Source organism: Hemiscyllium ocellatum, chromosome 5 (assembly GCF_020745735.1).
Source record: "Hemiscyllium ocellatum isolate sHemOce1 chromosome 5, sHemOce1.pat.X.cur, whole genome shotgun sequence".
Taxonomy (NCBI): domain Eukaryota; kingdom Metazoa; phylum Chordata; class Chondrichthyes; order Orectolobiformes; family Hemiscylliidae; genus Hemiscyllium; species Hemiscyllium ocellatum.
The window spans coordinates 124,132,932-124,159,535 of NC_083405.1; the positions used below are offsets into that span (position 1 = coordinate 124,132,932).

General features: G+C 41.0%; 1 protein-coding gene across 1 annotated transcript in view; it reads left to right on the forward strand.

Moving 5' to 3' along the window:
* The window catches only part of rheb (Ras homolog, mTORC1 binding), a 127,367-nt gene extending 105,971 nt beyond the window's left edge, over positions 1 to 21,396 (forward strand). Inside the window, exons 5-8 of the mRNA XM_060825624.1 lie at positions 2,108 to 2,164; positions 2,256 to 2,303; positions 3,303 to 3,384; positions 19,986 to 21,396. Coding sequence (XP_060681607.1) covers positions 2,108 to 2,164; positions 2,256 to 2,303; positions 3,303 to 3,384; positions 19,986 to 20,078 — 280 coding nt within the window. The 3' untranslated portion in view covers positions 20,079 to 21,396. The remainder of the gene's footprint in view (positions 1 to 2,107; positions 2,165 to 2,255; positions 2,304 to 3,302; positions 3,385 to 19,985) is intronic.
* Positions 21,397 to 26,604: the final 5,208 nt, after the last annotated feature.

Here is a 26,604-nt window from a genome sequence, read left to right on the forward strand (position 1 = left end):
GAAAAGAGGAACAACATTTGCCTCATGCCTGATGAAGGGCTCCTACCCAAAACATAGACTTTCCTGCTCCTCAAATGCTGCCTGACCTGCTGTGCTTTTCCAACACCACTCTAATCATGACTTGTGAGGGGCAGGTCTTGCCTAGTAATCTTATTGAGTTCTTTGAGGAGGTGACGAGACAGTCAACGAATGTCGAGCAGTTGATGTGGTGTATAAGTCAGGGAGATTTGGCTACCTGGATTCAGAATTGGTTGGCTGACACAAGACAGAGTGGTTGTAGATGGAAAGTATTCTGCCTTGGAGGTCAGTGTTGAGTGGCACCCCGCAGGGCTCTATTCTTGGGCCTCTGCTCTTTGTAGTTTTTATAAATGACTTGGAGGAGATTGAGGGGTGGTAAATTTGCAGATGGCACAAAGGTTGGAGGTGCCGTTGATAGTATCGAAGGCTATTGTAGGCTACAGTGCGACATTGACAGGATGCAGAGCTGGGCTGAGAAATGACAGATGGAGTTCAACCTGGATAAATGCAAAATGATGCATTTTAGAAGGTCGAACTCTAATGCTAAATATAGGATTGAAGACAGGATTCTTGGCAGTGTTGAGGAACAGAGGGATCTTGGTGTTCAAGTACATACAAAGTTGCCACCCAAGTGGATAAGGTTGTTAAGAAAGCATATGGAGTTTTGGCTTTCATTAACAGGGGGATCGAGTTTAAGAACCGCAAAGTTTTGCTCCAGCTCTACAAGCCCCTGGTGAGACCACACGTGGAATATTGTGTCCAGTTCTGGTTGCCCTACTATAGAAAAGATAGAGGTTTTGGAGAGGGTGTAAAGAAGATTTACCAGAATGCTGCCTGGACTGGAAGACTTGTCTTATGAAGACAGGTTGACTAGGAGGAGGAAGAGAGTGACCTGATTGAGGTATACAAGGTAATGAGAGGCATGGATAGAGTCAATAGCCAGAGGCTTTTCCCCAGAGCAAGATTGACTGGCACGAGGGGTCATAGTTTTACGATATTAGGAGAAAAGTTTAGAGGAGACTTCAAAGGTGTGTTCTTTACGCGGAGAGTTGTGAATGCACGGAATGCAATGCCGGTTGTGGTGGTGGTGGAAGCAGTCATTAGGGACATTTAAGCAACTGCTGGACATGGACAGCAGTGAATTGAGGGGTGCGTAGGTTAGGTTATTTTATTTTACATTCGGATTAATCCTCGACACAGCATCGTGCGCTGAAGGGCCTGTTCTGTGCTGTACTTTGTGCCTTTGTAATTGTCCGGGCTGAGTTCACCACACTCTGTAACAGTCTCTGATCTTGAATAGTACAGTTGCCATACCAGGTAGTGATACATCCAGGCAGAATGCTGTTGATGGCACACCTATAAAAGCTGGCAAGGGTAATTGCCATCATGCCAAATTTCCTCAGCTGCCTGAGGAAGAAGAGACGTTGTTGGCCCTTGTAACCAGTGCATCCACATGAGTCCAAGAAAGCTTGTTGTGGATGACCACTCCTAGGAACTTGACACTCCACTCGTTCCACCTCTGTGCTGTTAATATGTCGGGGGGGCATGAGTAACATCCTGCCAAAAGTCAATAATGAGTTCTTTGGTTTTGTTGGCATTGAGAGCTAGGTTGTTCTCAGAGCACCATTTTTCCAGGTCTTTCACCTCCCATTTGTAGTCTGATTCATTGCCATCTGAGATTCGACCGACTATGGTGGTGTCATCAGCGAGCTTGTAAATGGCATTACTCTGGTATTTGGTGACACAGTCATGGGTATACAGTGAGTACAGTAGGGGACTGAGTATGCACCCCTGGGGGGTGCTCCAGTGTTGAGTGGGGACAATATTTCATCCTAACAATGTTCATTGATTGTGACCTGTTGGTCAGGAAACTGACGATCCAGTTGCAGAGAGTGGGGCTTAGTCCGAGATCACTAAGTTTAGTAATCAGTCTTGAGGGAGCAATCATATTTTGTCTCCAGAGTAAAGAATGTAAGCTATGGAAAAAAATCAGTGTGATTGTGATTAACTGATAAGATGATAGTTATTCACCATTAACTCTCAACTGGGTATCACTGCAATGAAATAATTGTTTTAATTTTTTTGGCAGTTTTGAGGTGATCAAGGTTATTCATGAAAAATTGTTGGATATGGTGGGGCAAGTGCAGTAAGTGAAACAAAACTATTTTCAAAATTGTTTTTATATCATATATCATATTTTGAACTTTTAATCTGACTTGATTATATTTTCTTTGCAGAGTCCCCATTATGTTGGTTGGAAATAAAAAAGATCTACATATGGAAAGGTATAGAAGCTGCTGTGCAAAAATGCGCTGTACATATAGTTGGGTCATACTTTCATTTGGCTGCATGACTGTAAACTTTGTCTAGAAGTTTGACCAGTCTGCGTGCTTTATGCTTTTCTTTTACTTTAGTTTTGGGGCACATCAATTTTTTGAGAAACATAAGACCAGTGTAAAGTGAATTATATTTTTTCCTAATCTTTGATTTTTCTGCCTTCCCTCTGGCCACATGCATGACGAATTCAAGCCCAACTCATCTTGATAATGTGCCTTTGCAACAGAACACACATCTTTGGTTGATCCATCACCATTCTCCTGACTGAGTTTGTTTTGTTGGTAAACAATTTCACTTTTTAACTTGTCTTGCTTTCTTCAAATAAAAGCATGACCATGGATACCCCCTTGGGTCCTAATTCTACCTTTCTGCAGGACCATTCCTTGTGAAACAGTCTTTGTTCCAGACTTATTTTGGATGCTTGGGGATAGGGGGTGTGCTTCCACAATAACTTTTCTGGTACATTGATGACTGCCCTGGCACCATGCCTTGCAACTCGAAAAAATTTTCAATTTGGCTTTCAGTTTGCACCTTCCAGCTATCTTCATCTGGCCCATCTCTTACACTTCCTCCCCTTCCTCTACCCCTCTCACCATTTGAGGAGTTAGCCTGTCATATTTATCTTATCCCAAACCCTATTTTCTGTTTAGGCACTTTTCAGCTCTCTGGACTGAATATTGAGTTCAGCAGCTTCAGCCCATGAATTCTGTCCACCATTTTGTTTACCCCACTGCCATTATTCCCACCCAATGTCTCGTTTTCTTAGTTTTGCTTTCAGCATTCTGCCTGCTTAATATTTGGACTGTTTCCACTTGAAAGTATGTAGTTCTTCAATTCATTGAGATTAAGTTGAGGAGCCTCTGTTCATTTGCTAATATTTCTAATCTTATCCATATGTCAGTTGCAAATTGTTGATCATCAATTAGTTTTTGAAATGCTACTTTCAGAGTGATCAGTTATGAAGAAGGGAAGAGCTTAGCTGATTCTTGGAGTGCTGCTTTCATGGAATCGTCTGCCAAAGAGAATCAGGTAAGGATAGTAAAACGTAGAGATTGGGTTTAGAGCATGAAGCAGGATTATCACTGTCCAACGTTAAGATTGCTATTTATTATACTTGCACCCTGCACAAACCTTGAACTTTGCTAAATGTTTCACACCGAATGAAGTACTGGGGGTGTAGTCTCTAATGCATGGATATGCAGCAACCATCTTGTGCACAGTACGATCCCATAAACTGGTAAGACAAATTCCCAGTTGATAAGTTTTCTTTTCAAAAATTGTTAAATCATTCATAACTGTTGCCTAAAGCACTCAGGAAGAACATCCTTGCTCTTCTGACCAGTAGGGCATTTAAAACAAAAACAAATTAAAAACTAATATATTAAGATAACGGGTCAGATGATGTGCTTACCTGTGATGTTGGAGTTAGTGGTTCATAGTGGTCACATCTGTAAACAAATCAGAGTCCTGCAGCATGGAGACAGGCCCTTTGGCCCAAACTATCCACACTGACCGAAATGTCCATCCACACTAACCACTTTTCCCTGCCCTTGGCCCATATCCTCCTAAACCTTTCCTATCCATGTATTTGTCCAAATGTCTTTCAAATATTGTTAATGTACCCACCTCAAACACTTCAGTTGGCAGCTCATTCCATATGCGTACCACCTCTGGGAAAAAAAAACAGTTGCCTCTCTGGTTTCCTTTTATTCTTTCCCCTCTGACGTTAAACCGATGTGCTCCAGTCCTCAATTCCCCAACTCTTGGAAAAAGACTGACTACATTCACCCTATCCATACCTCTTGTGATTTTATACACCTTTCTAAGATCCCTCCTCAGTCACCTGCACTCGAAAGAAAAATGTCCTAACTTGTCTAATCTCTCCCAATATCTCAGACCATTGATTCCTGGCAAAATCGTTGTACATTTCTTCTGCACTCTTTCCAGTTTAATAACATGCTTTCGATAGCAAGATGATCAAAACTGAACGCAATACTCCAAGTGCGACCTCACCAACCTCCTGTCCAACTGCATCATAACTTCCCAACTTCCATACTCAATACCCTGACTGATGAAGGCTGGTGTGCCAAAAGCTGCCTTCACTGCCCTATCTACCCGTGACTCCACTTTCAGAGAACTGTGCACTTGAAGTCCAAGGTCCCTTTTTCCACTACACACCTTACGGCTTTACCATTAACCATGAAACTCCTACCTTGATTTGACTTTTCAAAATGCAAGACCTCACACTTGTCTATATTAAACTCCATTTGCCATTTCTCGGCCCAGCTGATCAAGATCTTGCTGCAATTTCTGATAACCTTCCTCACTGTCCATGATACTGGCTATTTTACCATGATACTGCAGAGTTACTAATCAATTTCATCCAAATCATTGATATAGATTACAAACAATAACTGGCCCAGTGCTAAGCCCTGAGGCACTCCACTAGTCACTGGCCTCCAGTCCAACAAGCATCCTTCCACTATTACTCTCTGCTTTGTACCGTCAAGTCGATTGTGTGTCCAATCTGCCAGCTCCCCCCTGGATTCCATGTGATCTAACCTTCCAGAGCAGCCTACCATGTGGAACATTTATCAAAGGCCTTACTGAAATCCATATGGACTGCGTCTACCACCCTCCCCTCGTCGACCTTCCTGGTCACTTCATCAAAGCACTCTTAACAAATTTGTGAGGTATGATCTCCCATGCACAAGCCATGCTGACTATTCCTAATCAAACCCTGTCTTTGCAAATGCATGCATATCTTAACCATCAGAATCTTTTCAAGTAAGTTACCTACCACAAGTGTCAGGCCTCCTGGTCTGTAGTTCCCAGGTTTTTCTTTGTAGCCCGCCTTGACTAAGGGTGCAATATTCACTACCCTCCAATCTTCTGGGACCTCATCTGGGCCTCTGTATTATCAACCAGGACCTCTGTAATTTCTTCTCCAGCCTCTTGCAGTGTTTTTGGATATATCTGGTCAGGACCAGGAGATATATCCACCTTCATACATGCTAATACATCCAACACCACCTCTACTGTGATATGGGCTGTCCACAAGATATGACCACTAGCTTTACCAAGTCGTCATGTCTTTCTCCACAGGAAACAGAGGAGCAATATTAATTTGAGGGCCTTGCCCATCTCTCGCAGTTCTACGCATACATGTCCACTTTGGTCCTTGAGGGGTTCTATTCTATCATTATTCTTTTTTCTTTAATATACTTAAAGAACCTCTTTGGATTCACCTTGAACTTCTCAGCCAAAGCTGTCTCATGCCCCTTTTGGTCCTCCTGATTTCCTTCAGTACACTCCTGTATCCCCTATATACCTCCAGGAATTCTCTTGATCCCATCTGCCTATATCTAAGCTATACTTCCTTTTTTCTGGTCAAAGCCTCAATACCTCTTGCCATCCAGGATTCCCTCTTACTATCAACTGTGTCTTTCACCCTCACAGAAAGAGAGAGACCTTGAACTGTAGCTATTTCAGTTTTAAGGGCCTTGCTGGAGGTCCCTTTGCAAATGAACTATTCCAAGCTCTGCAAGCTCCTTTCTAATTCCATCAAAATTCACTTTGCCCAGTTTAGAACTTGAGCCTGTGGGCCAGTTTTGTCCCTCTCCATAACTATTAAAAAGTTAATAGAACTATGGTCACTGGTCCCAAAGTGCTCTCCCACTGACACCTCGGTCACCTGTCCTGCTCTATTTCCCAAGACTCTGTCGAGTTTTGCCCACTCCCAAATAAGACCCTCTTTTTTAATGTTTGAGGAAACTTCCCTGAACGGTCATAAAAATTCCACCCCATCTAAGCCCTTAACGCTATGGCAGTCCCAGTCTATGTTAGGAAAATTAAAATCCTCGACAATAACAACCATATTGCAACCCTGGCTACTCGAGGAATTCCAGCTCTGAGTTCATGAGCTGGAGTCTGAGCTTTGAACACTGACATATCAGGGACAGGGTTAGTTACCTGAATGCTGTGTTTCAGGAGACAGTCGCAACCCTTAGATTAACTGCCCTGAATTTGATCCGGTATGTCAATGCGTGAAGCAGGCCGAGGGATCTAGGAGGATGCACTGCAGGGGCCTCTGCCCTTGTCTTTGTCCAACAAAGTTTGAGATTCTTTTGCCCTGTGTGGATGAGAGCAAGGACTGTAGGATGAGGAAACTGATTGTCACATCATGGTATAGAATGCCTTTCAAGTGGGTAGGAAAGAGAAATGTAATCCGGGTTAGTACAGCTCAGGGCATAAACAATCTCCTCTGGCCAGGATAGAGAGCCCAAAGGCTGTATTGCCTACCTGTTTTCAGGCTTCAGGATCTCTCATCTGGACTGCAGTAAGAGGGGTAAAATCTAATTGTTGTCCTCTGCCACTGGTACCACTGATATAGTTTGAATGAGGAAAGAGGTTCAGCCTAGGAGATGTGAGTATCTGAGGAGGAATCTCCTGTTGCTACCAGGGCCGCAAGCTAATTGGCGCAGGTCAATAAGATTAAAGAATACCCATTTTGGTTGGAAGAATAAAAAAACAACTTATTATTCAAATGGAGAGAGACCTCAGAGTATTTCAGTGCAGAAGGATCTGGGTGTCTTCATGCAAGAGTCACAGAAATCTAGTATACAGGTACAGTCAATAATATGGAAGGTAGATGGAATTTTAATATTTATTGCTAAAGAAAAAGAGTATAAAAGTCAGGCAGTGTTACTGTGATGTACAAGGCATTATTGAGACTGCACCTGGAGTCACTATTCAGTTTTAGTTTTAGTCAAACCTCTATCCAAGCTCAAATTGCTCCTAGTCGTTTGTGATCTTAACCTTCTGTAATCTTATTTGAAGGGATGTAGTTGGTTTGGGGGCAATTCAGAGAGGATTCATTTGATTGATTCCAAAAGTGAGGAGTTTGTATTATAGAGAGATTTTGAGCAGTTTATATGTATACTCTCTAAAGTTTAGAAAGATGAGAGGAAATCTAATTAAGGTAAATAAGATGCTAAAGGAGATTGACAAAATAGACATAGACAGGATGTTTCCTCTTGCAGGTAACATTGAACAAGACATCATTGTTTTAGGGTAAATGGTAGCAGATTTAAAACAGATGAATATATATTACTTTTCTCAAAGGGCTGTTAATCTGTATAACTCGCTCTTCCAGAATGCAATGGATGCTGGGACATTCAGTACATTTATGGAGGAGACATTTAATTAATGTGTTGAAGGGTTATGTGGAGCAGGCAGGAAAGTGGAGTTGAGGTCATGATCATATTAAATGGCATAACATTGTTGGAGAGCTGAATTGCACTCTCTTGTTCCTAGTTCCATCTTCTGCACAAGATGTGCTTTGGGATGTTTGACAACTATGTGAAGAAATGGGTTATATTTTTGGTTTAACATCACATCTGAAACAGCAATTTCATTACTGCAGTTCTCTTTCATCGCTCAAATCTCAAGTGGGGCTTAAAGTTAAGGTCCTTTGATTTTAAACTGAGTTGATATCAGAACGTCCGGGGGCTCACTAAAGATGTTACCTCGTATGGCAGAAATTCATGTGCTGTATCTACTGCTGGAACACTGGTACTTTGTTTAGTAAACCTGCTCCCAGTGTGATGTTGCTCTCAGCAGAGATCCAAGTCTTTTGTACAATGAAGTCATTGGACAGACATCACTTACTTTCCTCTAGCATGTGTAGATTCACATTCTATGTGTAGAATCTTGTAGATTCAAGAATTCAAGAAATCTTAAATTTCTCAATCATTCTCTACTCTCAGCAGCTACCAAGGTTAACTTTTCAAGACAGCTGTCCTTCTCTTGATTGTCAACATCTGTTAGTACATTAAACTAAAAGAAATTTGTCGTCAGGATGTTCTGAAATGGGCAGTACAGTGGCTTAGTGATTAGCACTGTTGCCTCACAGCGCTTGGGACCGGGTTCAATTCCAGCCTCAAGTGACAGTCTGTGTGAAGTTTGCACATTCTCTGCGTGTCTGCATGGGTTTCCCCGGGGTGCTCCGGTTTCTTCTCATAATCCAAAGATGTGCCTGTTAGGTGAATTGGCCGTGCTAATTTTCTCATAGTTTTCAGGGATGTGTAGGTTAGGGGCATTAGTCAGGGGTAAATGTAGGATAATCGGATAGGGGAATGGATCTGGATGGGTTACTCTTCGGAGAGTCGGTGTGGATTTGTAGGGCCAAAGGGCCTCTTTCCACACTGTAGGGCTTCTATGATTTTATGCAATGATTTAGTGGTAATTAATTGCTGATTTGACATGTTGAAACTCTGACCTTTATCAGTTTTAGATATCTTACCTATGTTTAAATATCTTATTTACCTTAATTAGATTTTCTCTCATCTTTCTAAACTTTAGAGAGTATACATATAAACTGTTCAAAATCTCTCTATAATACAAACTCCTCACTTTTGGAATCAATCAAATGAATCCTCTCTGAATTGCCCCCAAACCAACTACATCCCTTCAAATAAGATTACAGAAGGTTAAGATCACAAACGACTAGGAGCAATTTGAGCTTGGTTAGAGGTTTGGCTAAAACTGAATAGGTCCGTTGATGGTCCGTTTCCTTTCTATCAATTTCGATGGCCAAGATTGCTTTTCTGTGTTGCCAATTAGTCATAGAATTCTACAGCACTGAATCAGACCCTTTGGTCCAACAATCCATTAGCGAGTTCTGAGAAGATTTGTAGCTCCGGTTGAGGTTCTGGATGTAGGTTTGCTTGCTGAGCTGGAAGGTTCATTTTCAGATGTTTCGTCGCCATACAAGGTAACATCTTTGAGCCTCCGGACGAGGCACTGCTGATGATTTCTGCTTTCTATTTATATGTTTGAGTTTCTTTGGGTTGGTGATGTCATTTCCCGTGGAGATGTCATTTCTTATGGTGATATCATTTCATGTTCTTTTTCTCATGGGATATCTAGGTTCTTAGCAGAGACTCAACAAATAGTTCTGCCAACCATCCAACCCAAACTTTCGGTCTGCTACATTGATGACACCTTTGTCATCACTAAACGAAACAAATTAGAGGAAACCTTCAAGACCGTGAATAATACCTTTACTGGCATAAAATTCATCAAAGAGAAGGCAAACAAACTGCCATTCCTAGATGTCTCAGTACAGCAAACAGCCAATGGGGAACTTCAAACCAGCGTCTACAGGAAAACAACACGTACAGACCAAATATTGAACTGCAGAAGCAATCACTGCAATATCCACAAACAAAGCTGCATCAGAACATTATTCCAACGAGCCACCACTGTATAGGTGATTTTCCTCTGCAGCACAGAGGAACTACACAGAGCAGAGGAAAATCATCTATACAGTGTATTCAAAAAGAATGGGTACCTAATTAAAATAGTCCACCAATTTCTCAGCAACAAACCCAAACAAGCAGACGAAACACGTCCAGAAACCTTAGCCACTCTCCCTGACATCAAAGACGTCTCTGAAATGACTGCCAGACTATTCAGAGCCCTTGGCATCATGGTAGCCCACAAACCCACTAACGCACTAAAACAGCAGCTAATGAACTTGAAAGACCCTATACAGACGACAAGCAAAACTAATGTCATTTACAAAATACTATGCAAGGACTGTAACAAACGCTATATTGGACAAACAGACAGAAAACTAGCCACCACTATACATGAGCATCAACTAGCCACAAAACCACATGATCCTCTCTCACTAGTACCCTTACATACAGATGAGGAAGGGCACCGCTTCGACTGGGACAACACATCCATCCTAGGACAAGCCAAACAAAGAAATGCACAAAAATGCCTAGAACTGTGGCATTCCAACCAGAACTCTATCAATAAACACATTGACTTTCACCCAATTTACCACCCCCTGAGAAAAAGAACAGGAAATGACATCACCAACCCAAAGAAACCCCAACATATAAGTAGAAAGCAGGGATCGTCAGTGCTTCGTCCGGAGGCTCCCTGAGGATGTTACTTAGTATGGTGATGAAACGTCTGAAAATGAACCTTCTAGCTCAGCGAGCAAACTTACATCCAACTTATGCTGACCAGATATCTGAAATTAAGCTATTCCTGTTTGCTAGCATTGGCCCATATCTGTCTCAACCCTTCCTACTCATGTACTGATCCAGATGCCTTTTAAATGTTGTAACTGTACCAGCCTCCTCCACTTCCTCTGGCAGCTCATTCCTTACACTCACCACCCTCTGTTTGGAGGAAGTTGCCCCTTAGGTCCCTTTTAAATATTTTCCCCCCTCACCTTAAACCTATGCCCTCTAATTTTGAATCCCTCTACCCTGAAAAAAAGACCTTGGCTATTCGCCCTATCTGTGTCCCTCATGATCTTATAAACCTCTAAGGTCACTCCTCAGCCTCCGATTCTCCAGGGAAACTAGCCCCAGCTGTCCGTATAACTCAAACCCACCAATGCTGGCCACATCCTTGTAAATATTTTCTGAACCCTTTCAAGTTTAGCAACATCTTTCCTATAGGGAGACTAGAATTGAATGCAGTATTCCAAAAGTAGCCTAACCAATGTTGTGTACAACTGCAACATGACATCCTAACTCCTGTACTCAATGCACTGACCAATGATGACGTGTACCAAACGCTGCCTTCACTATCCTCTCTATCCGTGACTCCATTTTCAACAAACTATTAATCTGCACTCCAAGGTCTCTTTGTTTGGCAATACTCCACAGGACACTACCATTAAGTGTATAAGAGTCGCGAGTGTGGTGCTGGAAAAGCACAGCAGGTCAGGCAGCATCCAAAAAGCAGGAGACTCCTGCTTTGTAAATGACAAAATACCTTGCAAGAACTGTAACAAACACTACATCGGACAAACAGAAAACTTTCCACCAGGATACATGAACATCAACTGGCCACAAGGAGACATGACCCACTCTCACTAGTATCCTTACATACAGAAGAGGAAGGACGCCACTTCAACTGGGACAAGGCATCCATCCTAGGACAAGCCAAACAGAGACACGTACAAGAATTCCTAGAAACTTGGCATTCCAACCAGAACTCCATCAACTAACGCTTTGACTTGGATCCCATTCCCCACCCCCCAAGAAGGCAAAAGGGAAATGACATCAAAAAATCCAAGGAAACCTAAACACACAGATAGAAAGCAGGTCAAAACACAAATGCTTCACTAGAGGCTCACTGATGTTATCTAGCATGGTGACGAAATATCTGAAAATGAACCTTCCAGTTCAGCGAGCAAACTTACATCCAAAACCTCAACCTGAGCTACAAATCTTCTCCAAACTCGCTTTATATTGGTGTGTTTAGACTAGTGTATTTTCTGTCTGTAAATGTAATGAACTGTGGCACAAAAGTACAAACTAGTTCCTTAGTCATGCAAAGTTAAAGTTTTTTTTTCTCATATGTTCATGGGATGTGGGCATCACTGGTCACATCAGCATTTATTACACGTCCCTGATGTATTGCCCATCCCAGAGGACGGTCAAGTGTCAACCACATTGCTGTGGGTTTCAAGTCTCATGTTAGCCAAACCAGTTTCTTTCCCTAAAGGACATTAGTGAACCAGATGAGTTTTTCTGACAATTCACAGTGGTTTCATTGTTATTATTAAACTTTTAATTCCAGATGTTTCTTTTACTGAATTTAGTTTCTGCCATCTGCCACGGCAGGATGTGAAACATCATGTGAAACTAATCTCATTTTTGACTTAGTTTCATTTCCCAATAACTGTAAGGATTTTATAACAATTGTATATTTGATTGGAAAACAAAAGCAGCTTGGTTTCATTTATTTGATGAGACTTCACAGCAATTCATACAACTAAGTGGTTTGCTAGGGCAAAAGATCTGAATTCCAGAGATGAGATGAAAGTGACTGCCATTGATTTCTAGGCCAAATTTGACAAAGTGTGACATCAAGGAGCCCTAGCAAAACTAAAATCAATGGGAATCAAAGGGCAAATTCTCCAATGGTTAGAGTCCCACCTGGCATGTAGTGAGATGGTTGTGGTTGTTGGAGGTCAGTCATCTTGGCTGCAGCACATCTTGACAGGAGTTCCTCAGGATAGTTTCCTTGGCCCAACCATTTTCTCAATGACCTTGTTTCCTCAATGACCTTTCCTCCATCATAAGTTGAGAAGTGGGGATGTTTGCCAGTGATTGCACAACGTTCAGCTCCATTTGTGACGACTCAAATAATGAAGCACTCCAATTCAAATTCAACAAGATCTGGACAATATCCAGGCTTGGGCTGACAAGTAGCATATAATATTTACATCAGACAAATGCCAGGAAGTGACCATCTCCAATAAGATACCATATAACCAACACAATGGTGTTGCCATCATTGAATTCCCCACTATCAACAACCTGGGGATTATCATTGACCAGAAACTCAACTGGACTCACCACATAAACAAGAGCAGGTCAGAGGCTAGGAGTACTACAATAAATAACTCACTTCCTGACTCCTCTTTCAGCCTGTCCACCCATCTATCAGGAGTGTGATGGGATTGCACTCTCCACTTTCTTGAACATGTGCAGATTGAGAAGTTTGACACCATTTCTGGCAAATCAGCTTGTTTGATTCGCATCCATTCCCCCCTTCCACCAACACTCAGAAGCAACAGTGTGTACTACCTGCAAGATGCTCTGCAGAAATTCACCAGAGGTCCTTAGATAACACCTTCCAAATTCACGACAACTTCCATCTAGAAGGATGTAGGCAGCAGGTACATGAGAGCACCACCATCTGCAAGTTCCCCTCCAAGCCATTCACCATCCTGACTTGGAAATGTGTCACTGGGACAAACTCCTGGAATTCATTCCCCAAGAGCATTTTGGATTAACCTATTGCACATGGATTGCAGCAATTCAAGAAAGCATCTTGCTGCCATCTTCTCTAGGGCAATTGGAATGGACAAATGTTTGCCAGCCAGCCACACTCGCGTCCCACAAGTTAACAAAACAAATGTGTACTCTGTTGATTAAATGTATGTATTTCCACTGTGATTGCTGACCTGAATTGATTTTAAAGAACTCATCTTTGTTGACAAATAGTCCAGTAACCTGCTATATGATTACAAGCTATTGTCTAGTGTCCTTGCTAAAAGTCTAAGAATAGATTATTCTGCCATAATTTATTTCTCTTATTCGATATTATTTCAAGTTCATCCTATCTTGCAAGTTTTAACAACGTCTGAGTGCAGTTGAGAAACATCAATTTAAATGTACACTGGAGCTGCGTGAACTGCAGCTATTCTATTTTCCAGCAATATATCGTCTAAATCTAAGAGGAAGAGAGCAGAATGATTAAATTAGATTCCCTACAGTATGGAAACAGGCCTTTCGGCCCAACATGTCCACACCGACCTTCTGAAGAACAACCCACCCAGACCCATACCCTTGCATTTACCCCTGATTAATTCACCTAACACTACAGGCAATTTAGCATGGCCAATTCACCTAATCTGCATATCTTTGGACTGTGGGAGAAAACTGGAGCACTCAGAGGAAACCCACAGACACTGGCAGAATGTGCAAACTCCACACAGACAGTTTCCTGAGGCTCGAATCGAACCTGGGTCCCTGGTGCTGTGAGGCAGCAGTGCTAACCACTGAGCCACCATGCTGCCATGGATAAATGATATTTTTCTTTTGTGTGTTTTCAATATAAGAAACTGTTCCTTTTAATTTAGGATAATACAGTAGTTGCTTGAGACATTACACAGGAGTGGCTTTTGGTTATAGAGAAGCCGAAGTAGATTTAACAGATGTTCTCAGACAGCTGTTGAGATTGTCCAGCAGATACAATTAAAAGTTCTGTTGGCTGTTGGATCATCTATATCTTTGATTAGTGCTGTTAGATTCTGCTGTTCAGGGTAACATCACCTGTTCCCATAGCAACATTTTGAAGCATTCCAGTACTTAATTTGCATCATCATTATCAAGTTGTGTTCTTAGGATTAGATGGTCATTGTGAAGTAACGAAGCAATGTGATTGTAAAATGGGCCAGTTGAATAATGCAGCATTGCATAAAAATCAAGGACTGACTTTCAGTGAACAGTTTGAATTTCAGGTTTCAGTAAATATTGAGCTTTCAAGAAGTTATTGTTTCCTCTTAACTTCATGATTTCTGTTAAACTGTTTCTCTGTTGACTTAATGTGTTTGATTTTTCATAGTTGGTCTTCAAACTAGCTTATGTTTTTTTTCTCTGTTCAATCCTCAAATTCAAAGTCATCCAAAACTCTATTTTGTTCTAATTTTCATTTTCACTCATCGCTTATGCTCATTAACTAGCATTAGTTTGCAGTAGAGAAACTTTATTTGTAAATCCTTCCATGCACACTTTCCCCACAATTTTCTCTAGCCCTGCAATCTGTGTTCCTATTTTTGGTTCTTGGGCAACTCCAATTTTAATTCCACAATTGCTAGTAGAAGTGGTTTCAATTGTCTCGACTCTTAATATTTGGAATTTGGTAGGGAATCTCTGTTTCTATACCCCCTCTTCCCCCTTTTTAAGATGCTGCTTAAAACTTCCTTGGACATCTTCCTAATATCTCCTGGTGAGGTTCAATGTCCTAACTTATAATATGCCCCGGAGAAGCTCCTTAGGACATTCCATCAGATTAAGAGCACTATATAAATACAGGCTCTTATTAAAATTACCTAAAAATGCTCAAAAGCTGGACGGTGTTGTGAACATCATTTGAAATATCTATTGTCCTCTGGTAAAAATGATCAGAACACTTGTTTAATGTCATGGGGCCAGTCTGGCACTCCCAGAGTAGGTAGACTGTAAAATCTTTACAACTGTCTAGGTTTCACATATGCTGATCCTGCCAGTAACTGGGGTCAAAGTCCCCCTTGCCGTTGCAGCCAAGGCATCCCTATTCATTTTGAAGCACACTCAAATTCTTCGTCAACTGTTTCAGATGTCAATTTCATGTTTAAAATCCCTGGGGCTAAATGTCCATTGTGCCAAAGCCTGATTTTTCAACCCTTTCTCCAACATTCTATGCTGCAAAGCCTCTTACACCAACAACCACAAATGGTTATACCAAACTTTTCTGGTTCAATGTTTGTAAAGCATTTCATCTCTCCTAATCCTCCTCTGATGTTGGAAGCATCCCACTATCCCTGAACCAAGTGTCTCCCTTCAATCTTTTACATCTTGATATACATATTGAACTTCTCAAAATTAAGAAACAAATGTTGGAATGAATTTGTAGCCCAGCTCACTAAATGATTGCACAGGAGGTTCATTTTATGTTTTGAAATGTGGAAAGATGCACAGGAAGGTTTGAATTTAATTGGGAAGGTCCTCGTGATACTGCTTAATTTTTTGTAAATTTCAATGACAAAAAAATTCCTTTCGACAGGATTGATAGCTTTGATTCTGTAATGTGTATATCCTCAAGAAGTCTCTGTCATAATTGTAATGTAATGTAATTAATTGGGTTTCTACGTGCACATGACTCAGGTTTTTTTAATTCTTTGAATTCTGATGTGAGGTTTTGATGGCGATTAAGAAGGATGACAGGAGGTGGTCAGGGAAGTACAGACCATTAGCTTAATTTCTGTGGTGGAGAAGTTGTTGAAATCTGTAATCAAGGATAGTTTAATGACAGAATAAACATAATCAAATCTGGCACCTTTCTCTGGCTTGAAGAGATGGTCTGCAAAAACTGAGAAAAGCAATAACCTTTCTTTAAATTAAAAATCTGAGGTAAATTGCATTGGATCAGAGCTAGATCATTGTGACTCTGCAGTATCATTGCTGCTATACAAACTAAGCTTAAACACGCAAAGTTAGCGTATGCGACTAGTCTTGCGTATTAAGATCAATTCTTGTCCTAATGGCCAACATTGCTTTTGTATTAAAAGGGTGGAGTTGTACTCAGCATATTTAAGGCCAAATTAATTTCTGGGGCAACCTGAAAAGGTATAATTTTAGTGCCTTAATTTTACAGAAACTAAATAATACTTAACAGGGAGCAATTGTACTTAACTGCAAACAGGTTCCTTCTCTGTTAACTACCACACCTGAAATCCAAAATATGCTGGGGAATCAGAGCAGGTGAGGCAGCATCCATAGAGAGAAAGCAAGCTAATGTCTCGAGTCTAAATGGATTCCAGAAGGGGGTAAATGTTGAGTAATAGGTAGGGGAATGGGTTTGGCTGGGTTACTCTTTGGAAAGTCGGTGTGGACTTGTTGGGCTGAAGGATTCTATGATTTTATTCGATGAAGTAGCAAGAGACAGAGTTGGAATAATGGGTAGGTACTCAAATTGGCAGGGTATGACTAGTGGTGTCTCACAGGGTTCCGTGCTGAGTGTTCAATTATCCATAATATTCATTAATGACTTGCAGGCAGCATTAAAATATAACAGGATATTGATAAATTCAGTGAATGAGCAAAGCTGTGGCAGATGGATTTTGATGTAAGCAAGTGTGAGGTTGTCGAGTTTGGACTGAAAAAGAATAGATCAAGCACAATGTTAAATATAGTGGATGTCTAAGGTCCAGGTGCATTCTGTTTAAAATGCCATGAACAGGTGCAGAAAGTACTCAAGAAAGCTAAAGGAATGCTCGCCTTCCTATTTAAAGGGCTGGAGGATAGGGATGCAGATGTTATGCTGCCATTATACAAAACTGTAGTAAGACCCTTTTGGAGCACTGAGTAGCTCACTAGGAAGGATGGTTTGGTCCTGGAGGGAGTTCCATGCAGATTTGCAAGGATGACACCTGGACTGCAGGGTTAAGTTTTGAGGAAAGATTAGACAAAATGGGCATTTTTTTTCTCTAGAATTTAGAGGATTAAAGGGTGATCTAATCAAGGTTTTCAGGATATTAACAGAGAAAGACAGGGTAGACAAAGATAAACTATTTCCATTGGTTGAAGATTGCAGAACCGAGGGCATAGTCTAAGAATTAGGGTCCAGCAGAAGAGTTGTTAGAAAGCATTTCAACACAGAGTAATGGAGACTTGGAACTCTTCCTCAAACAATGGTCAATGCTAATTCAATTGTTAAGAATATCTCAGATTCAAATTTAAGTAGGAGTATCAAGGAATATGGGCACAAAGTAGCCATGTGGCACTAGACCATAGATTAGCCATAATCGCATTGAAGGTGGCGCAGGCTCAGGTACTGAATGGCCTACTCCTATTCCAATATTCCTACATTTACTTCTAGCATATGGCAATGAGGATTCCGTTCCAAACTCCACCCAGCTTTTCACCAAGCTCTCTTCTGCCGCATCACAAGATTTTCAGTGTCTTAAGTAGCGCTATTTAGTATTCTGATTATCCCTGACTTCCAGGATCCTACTTTAAGGAACGTCCCATTATCGTGAGCCCTCAATCTTTATATTTCCAGTGGTTGAGTAGGTCACCTCGAGCTGCTGTAGTGAATGTAAAGTCACATTGCAATTGGGGAGGAAGGACTATGATTTTGATCCAGTGACAGTGAAGCAATAGTGGTAATGGCTCCAGATCGGGAAGGTGCACTTGGGGAACTTATTAGTAATGTTGTTTCCATGCATTTGTTCCCCTTGTCCTTCTATGTCAGAGGGCTCTTCAGTTTGGAAGAAAATGTTGAAGAGGTCTTAGTGGGTTTCGGCAGTATACACTAGTACTATTGTATTATTGTGGCAGAGGGAGTGATGTTTAAGGTGGTGGCTGGATTGCTAACCAATGAAGATGCTTTGTCTTAAATTGTGTTGAACCGACTGAGTGTTGTTTGAGCTGCACTCAACCAGGCAAGTGGAGGATATTCTGTCATAAGTCTAATTTGAGCTTTGAGGACAGTACCCAAGCTTTGTGATTTAAGGAGGCAAGTCACGCTGTAGAATGCCCCGCCTCCGAACTGCTCTTGTCATAGGTTACGTTCCTAGTCTGTCTCACTTGCGCCTTCTATGTTTATTTTTTATGCTCCTGTGTGCATGCACCTATGTAGTGCTTCCTCTGTGTGAGTTTGTGTGTATCTGTCTAATACTCCTCTGTGTGTATGTCTCTTTCTCTCCCTGTGGGAGTTGCATGCTTTGTTTCTATCCACTCCAGTGACAACAAATGTCCAAGTCATGAAATAATTTGTGATGTAGACACTAGCGATAACAGAAGAGATTGTACAAATGTCATACGTTTGCTCCAGTAACTTCCCAGAGAAGCATATTTGTATTTCTTGGGGGTGTGGACATTGCTGGGAAGGTCACATTTATTGCACATGACCAGTAGTCCTTTGAAGACCGCTTTCTTGAACTACTGCAATCTTATTATTGTGATGGATTGGAAGTTCCTCAATTTTGACTCCATGAACTTTTATGAACAAACAGAATAGGGTATGTCATCTGCACTTAATATTGTCTTAAACTTTGCTTTACACGCTCTACATGCTGAACAATTTGTGTTTAGGACATCTTGATATTCCAGTAGAGTCTGAATTATACGATCTAAAATATTCCCTTAGTATCATTTTGAATTATCAATGCATGTGAAGAAAGTGAGGTTTTTTTTTGCAGAGTCTGTGCACCTGTGATGCTAACTTGATTCTGAATTAAACCAGTAAAAGTACTTAGCCTCAGATTTGAATAGATTTGTCTCAAATGTTTTGCAAGAATATCTCGTTAAAACCATTAGCATTTAAGTGATACAACTCCTATTAAACTTGGTGCGTGCGCGATTGTGAAGTCAGGAATGCTCCACAGGACATTGTACATGGAGCACAGAAAGGAATATCCCTTGAGAATAAAGACTGTGAATAAAGGGTTTACTAACCTCAGAGTCCAGCCAGTGGCATGTATCTTTGGGATAACTTTTTCTGATTCTTCAGTTTTGTGCATTTGTTTCATCGGAGGCTGAGCAGTGACGTTATAGAGGTTTACAAAATGATGAGGGGCATGGAGAGGGTAAATAGACAAAGTCTTTTCCCTGGGGTTGGGGAGTCCAGAACTAGAGGGCATTGGTTTAGGGTGAGAAGGGAAAATTATAAAAGAGACCGGAGGGGCAACTTTTTCACAGAGGGTGGTACGTGTATGGAATGAGCTGCCAGAGGAAATATTAGAGGCGAGTACAATTGCAACATTTAAGAGGCATTTGGATGGGTATATGAACAGGAAGGGTTTGGAGGGATATGGGCCGGGTGCTGGCAGGTGGGACTAGATTGGGTTGGGATATCTGGTCGGCATGGATGGGTTTGACCGAAGGGTCTGTTTCCGTGCTGTACATCTGACTCTATAAGTGATGGTCATAGACAGTCAACTGCGTCTGACATGTATGTTTAATGTTGGAGGCAGTACCGTGTTAAATTGGCTGTTAATAAACTCAGTTGATGGTCAGAAGTAACACGTTCTGTTTATCTACTGTACCAAAGAGCAGGTAAATTTGTTAATGTGCTTAATAATTCAGTGGACAAATTAATGTATTGAGAATTCCTGGTTGATTGCTGAGTTCATGGGGATTGAATGCTTCCTTGTGATTGTGAACAAGAGCTCAAAGGAAATACCTGGATAAAATTGAAAAAGGGTGCCACTGATCAAATTGTTATCCGATTATTGATTTTTCATAACGTGAATGCCCTACAGAATTAATGCAGCCTTGGCGAAATGTTTGTTTCACTTTAAATGTCTTTTTGCTTTTCAGACTGCAGTTGAAGTCTTTAAGCGAATAATTATGGAGGCTGAAAGGGCGGATGGAGGCTGTCAGCAAGCAAAATCTTCATGCTCTGTAATGTGAGCCGTAAGATGCTGATGAAACTGCTCCACTTGAAGAGGCATACTGCCACTTTCCCTTTAAATAAACAACAATGCCTTTTTACCAGTTCTACAGATGGTCAGAGACTTCCTTTTACTTTCCTCACTTATGTTGAACTCTGACCCTTTTGCAAACAGCTTCACTTCAGCATAAAAAAACTTAAAAGCAATTCATATTTTTCAAATTGTATATTGTATTTCTTGACACAGGCAATGACTAATCATTTGCCAACATTCATTCTTCTTGTAGTGTGAATGTCAGTTGAAAGTAGTTGATTGTAAACTTCAAACTGAAAAATGCATATTGTTACACTACTATTTACACAAACAGGCTTAGATATATCAGTGTTTTTCTTCATGTATGTACATTGTAAATAAACATTAGCAGCAAACGGATTTGTTTTTAATACTTGCTGGTAGAAAAATACTGTATTAAGTCTATTGTTTTTAGTAGACTCGCTGTACAAAGGTATTTTAAATCAATCAAGGCGGGTTGTATTTAAGATGATGCTTACACCTCGTTCTTGCTCTGAACATGGAGCTTGCAGGAATCCCGAAGTTGACTGACATCTGCTTTTTTTTGTTTCTAACACTTTTAAGTTGAAACCAGTGAAGACAACATTTCATTAATTGAAAGTCATAAGCTTGCTGTGTGTAGATTTCTATTGTGTATTTAAATGGGTTTTCAGCAGGCTAAAGGTTTAAACTTGAGGTATCTAAAAATGCAATGCAACAAAACAAATTTTTATATGTATTTATGAAATTGTTACCATTCACTCTTTAGAAACATAAAATTGATTAATGTAGCTATTGACAATCTGCAGTAGTACAACTGCTTTATAATACCTACTTTTTAAGCAAACCATCCTTCAATAATTATTTGTGTAGGTGATACTAATGCATAAATATTCACATGGACTGCCTTTAAAACTTTCATTGGGTAGCATTTGTCAGTGTTCACAGGAAAATGCATTTCATGTTTTCCCCATTAATTTGCAAACACTGGCTGAGGATTTTTAATGTCCTATTCCATCATTGTTGTAATTCCTACATACAGGGTATTTGTCAACTAATAAAAAGTGGGATTTAGCTAATAAATAGATGTAATGAAATTTTGTTTGCCTGAAGTAATGCAAAATAATGTTTTTTTAAGTTAAAGTAAGATGAGGAAGGCTTAGCTTGTCTCGACTATAAATTTGTTGCGATGCCTTTTGGTCTATAACCCTGGGCAATGCTATTTACAACACAATGAAAATATTACTGTGATCGGTCAAAAATGCAATAAAAATATTTTAATCTCACTTCATTTGAATACTGAAAATATTTGAGCTCAGCTCTATTTGAAGCCATAGAAATATGAGATGAGATAATCCTTCAGTTAGCTATGGGAAATGGAAGAGAGTAGGAAACAAAAGCAAGAGAAATGCTTGAACTTTGGATAAGAAGGTCTTATGTTACACTGTGTTGTCTGTGTTATTTAATGTAGAACAGCTGCTGAGTATTCTACCCATCTGAAGGAATGACTGAAATATGTGTAGGTTGGAGGGTCAGAATGGATGTTAGGTGCTCATTGGCCAGTCTGTTTTATAATAGAGTCATAGAGATGTACAGAATGGAAACAGACCCTTCGGTCCAACCCGCCCATGCCGACCAAGTATCCCAACCCAATCTAGTCCCACCTGCCAGAACCCATCCCATATCCCTCCAAATCCTTCCTATTCATATATCCATCCAGATGCCTTTTAAATGTTGCAATTGTACCAGCCTCCACCACATCCTCTGGCAGCTCATTCCATACACGTACCACCCTCTGTGTGAAAAAGTTGCCCCTTAGGTCTCTTTTATATCTTTCTCCTCTCGCCCTAAACCTATGCCCTCTAGTTCTGGACTCCCCGACCCCAGGGAAAAGGCTTTGTCTATTTACCCTCTCCATGCCCCTCATAATTTTATAAACCTCTATAAGGTCACCCCTCAGCCTCCGACGGTACAGAGAAAACAGCCTCAGCCTGTTCAGCCTCTCCCTGTAGCTCAGATCCACCAACCCTAACAGCATCCTTATAAATCTTTTCTGAACCCTTTCAAGTTTCACAATATCTTTCCGATAGGAAGGAGACCAGAATTGCATGCAATATTCCAACAGTGGCTTAACCAATGTCCTGTACAGCCGCAACATGACCTCCCAACTCCTGTACTCAATACTCTGACCAATAAAGGAAAGCATACCAGACACATTCTTCACTATTCTATTTACTTGCGACTCCACTTTCAAGGAGCTATGAACTTGCACTGCAAGGTCTCTTTGTTCAGCAGCACTCCCTAGGACCTTACCTAAGTGTAAAAGTCCTGCTAAGATTTGCTTTCACAAAATGCAGCACCTTGCATTCATCTGAATTAAACTCCATCTGCCACTTGTCAGCCCATTGGCCCATCTTGTCCAGATTCTGTTGTAATCTGAGGTAACCCTTTTCGCTGTCCACTACACCTCCAATTTTGGTGTCATCTGCAAACTTAGTAACTGTACCTCTTATGCTCGCATCCAAATCATTTATGTAAATGACAAAAAGTAGAGGACCCAGCACCGATCCTTGTGTCACTCCACTGGTCACAGGCTTCCAATCTGAAAAACAACCCTCCACCACCACCACTCTGCCTTCTACCTTTGAGCCAGTTCTGTATCCAAATGGCTAGTTCTCCCTGTATTCCATGAGATCTAACCTTGCTAATCAGTCTCCCATGGGGAACCTTGTCAAACGCCTTACTGAAGTCCATATAGATCGCATCTATTGCTTTGCCCTCATCAATCCTTTTTGTAACTACTACAAAAAACTCAATCAAGTTTGTGAGACACGATTTCCCACGTACAAAGCCATGTTGACTATCCCTAATCAGTCCTTGCCTTTCCAAATACATGTACATCCTGTACCTCCAACAACTTGCCCACCACTGACGTCAGGTTCACTGGTATATAGTTCCCTGGCTTGTCCTTACTGTCCTCCTTAAACAGTGACACCACGTTTGCCAACCTCCAGTCTTCCGGCACCTCACCTGTGACTATTGATGATACAAATATCTCAGCAAGAGGCCCAGCAATCACTTCTCTAGCTTCCCACAGAGTTCTCAGGTACACCTGGTCAGGTCCTGGGGATTTATCCACCGTTTACCCATTTCAAGACATTCAGCACTTCCTCCTCTGTAATCTGGACATTTTGCAAGATGTCACCATCAATTTCCCTACAGAGTATATCTTCCATATCCTTTTCCACAGTAAACACTGATACTAAAATACTCATTTAGTATCTCCCCCATCTTCTGCGGCTCCACACAAAGGCCGCCTTGCTGATCTTTGAGGGGCTCTATTCTCTCCCTAGTTACCCTTTTGTCCTTAATGTATTTGTAAAAACTCTTTGGATTCTCCTTAATTCTATTTGCCAAAGCTATCTCATGTCTCCTTTTTGCCCTCCTGATTTCCCTCTTAAGTATACTCCTATTTTCTTTATACTGTTCTAAGGATTCACTTGATCTATCCTGTCTATACCTTACATATGCTTCCTTCTTTTTCTTAACCAAACCCTAAATTTCTTTAGTCATCCAGCATTCCGTATACCTACCAGCCTTTCCTTTCACCCTGACAGGAATATACTTTCTCTGGATTTTCGTTATCTCATTTCTGAAGGCTTCCCATTTTCCAGCCGTCCCTTTACCTGCAAACATCTGCCCCAATCAGCTTTCGAAAGTTCTTGCCTAATACCGTCAAAATTGGCTTTTCTCCAATTTAGAACTTCAACTTTTAGATCTGGTCTATCGTTTTCCATCACTATTGTAAAACTAATGGAATTATGGTCGCTGGCCCCAAAGGGCTCCCCCACTGACACCTCAGTCACCTGCCCTTCCTTATTTCCCAAGAGTAAGTCAAGTTTTGCACCTTCTCTCGTAGGTATATCCACATACTGAATCAGAAAATTGTCTTGTACACACTTAACAAATTCCTTTCCATTGAACCTTTTAACACTATAACAGTCCCAGTCTATGTTTGCAAAGTTAAAATCCCCTACTATAACCACCCTATTATTCTTACAGATAACTCCAGCTCTCTTTACAAGTTTGCTTCTCAATTTCCTTCTGACTATTAGGGGGACTATAATACAATCCCAATAAGGTGATCATCCCTTTCTTATTTCTCAGTTCCACCCAAATAACTTCCCTGGACGTATTTCCGGGAATATTCTCCCTAAGCATAGCTGTAATGCTCTCCGTTATCTCTCTCGCCTCCCTTTCTATCCTTCCTGTAGCATTTGTATCCTGGAACATTAAGTTGCCAGTCCTGCCCATCCCTGAGCCATGTTTCTGTAGTTGCTATGATATTCCCAGTCCCAGTCCTAACCATGCCATGAGTTCATCTGCCTTCCCTCTTAGGTCACTCGCATTGAAATAAATGCCGTTTAATTAATTAGTCCTACCTTGTCCCTGACTGGTTGACTCACTTCTGTTCTCGGATTGATCTCTTTCCTCATTATCTCCCTGGGTCTTCCCCCCGCCCCCCCCCCCCCCCCCCCCACCCACTTTACTAGTTTAAATCATCCTGAGCAGCTCTAGCAAATTTCCCTGCCAGTATCTTAGTCCCCTTCCAATTTAGGTGCAATCCATCCTTCTTGTACAGGTCACTTCTACACCAAAAGAGATTCCAATGATCCAAAAATGTGAATCCTTCTCCTATACACCAGATCCTCAGCCATGCATTCATCTGCTCTATCCTCCTATTCCTGCCCTCACTAGCTTGTAGCACTGGGAGTAATCCAGATATTACTACCCTTGAGGACCTCCTTTTTAAATTTCTACCTAACTCTCTGTAATCTCCCTTCAGAAGCTCAACCTTTTCCCTTCCTATATCGTTGATTCCAATGTGGACAATGACCTCTTGCTGGCCCCCCCTCCCCCATGAGAACATTCTGCACCCTCTGAGACATCCTTGATCTTGGCACCAGGAAAGCAACACACCATTCTGCTTTTTTGCTGCTGGCCACAGAAACATCTGTCTGTACCTCAGACTACAGAATCCCCTAACACAATTGATCTCTTGGAAGCTAATGTACCCCTCGTTGCATTAGAGCCAGTCTCAATACCAGAAACTTGGCTGTTCGTGCTATGTTCCCCTGAGAATCCATCACCCCCAACATTTTCTAAAACCGCATACCTGTTTGAAATGGGTATATCCACAAAAGACCCCTGCCCTAGGTGCCTTCCTCTCTTACCTTTCCTGGAGTTAATCGATGTATGTGACTGTATCTGAGACTTTCCCCCATTTCTATAATTGCTGTCCACCACATACAGTTGCTGTTGCAAATTCCTCATTGCTTCTAACTGTCTCTCCAACCGATCATTCAATCTGATTAGATTCGCATCCAACAGCATTTATGGCAGATATAATCTGCAGTAACCCTTAAACTCTCTTTAAACTCCCACATCTGACAAGAAGTACACATCTAAAGGCCATTTTTGCTCCTTCCCAATCTACAGAAAATAACAGTCTTACTTGTCTACAAAACGCTGCCTCAGGTTAAATTAATAGTTATGGCTTATATTTTGAGTTTAGTCAAGAGACATATCTCCAAAAACATATAATCAAGAAAGGGCTCACTCTACTCATTACTGCAGCCTTTCTATTGGACACACTTAAAACAACAATTAACTTATCTGATACTGTGTTGTGAACTTCGCCCAAACAGGTTCCTCCAAAATTAGTTGTGAATTTCACTGTTTGTTAATTTTCCCAGATGCACTCCGATATCCAGTGACACCTGAATTCAAAACAGCAAAGGCAGTAACTGTGCAGGTTCTCTCTCTCTCTCTCTCGCACTGTCCTCACTCTTTGTCTGTTCTTCTCCCTTTCAAAACTGCTGTTGTTTTGACATTTTTTTTCCCCAAAGTTCCAAAGCAATGCAACAGCATGTAGATCTCTGATCGATCAACCCACCTCACCTCACTCCTCGGTGCATCCTGTTATACCAGATTGATGAAAATTTCACATGGTGCAACCTTGAGCTCCTTTTAATCAATGTTACCGTTCAAGTCACAAACATTCAAACAACTTTTTAAAGAAATGCTTTATTTTAAATTCAGGTTAAATAACTTCAACACTTGAACATCAATGGCTGGAAATTTGCCAGCTCTTCTCTCCCATGCTGAGATGGGTTATTTGTTGCTTGCAGTAGCTATATTACTTAGGGTACACTTAATGGCACCTACGTCACAACAATCTACCAGGATAACTGAAAGAAAAAAATACATTTGAATCAAAGTTACTGCTTGTCTCTCTAGATTGGGTTCCTTTTTAGAACGTTGTATGCATCGAAGCATCCTGCATGGTGCAAAGCTTATCCGTCATTTCTTTGCTACCTCAGTAGCTCACTGTGTTACTTGGTTTTCCCAAGCAAATGGGTTAACTAATTTTTAAAAACTGAAATAAGGCAATATGAAACAAGAATTTGCACAGGTAATCTTTCCAACATAAA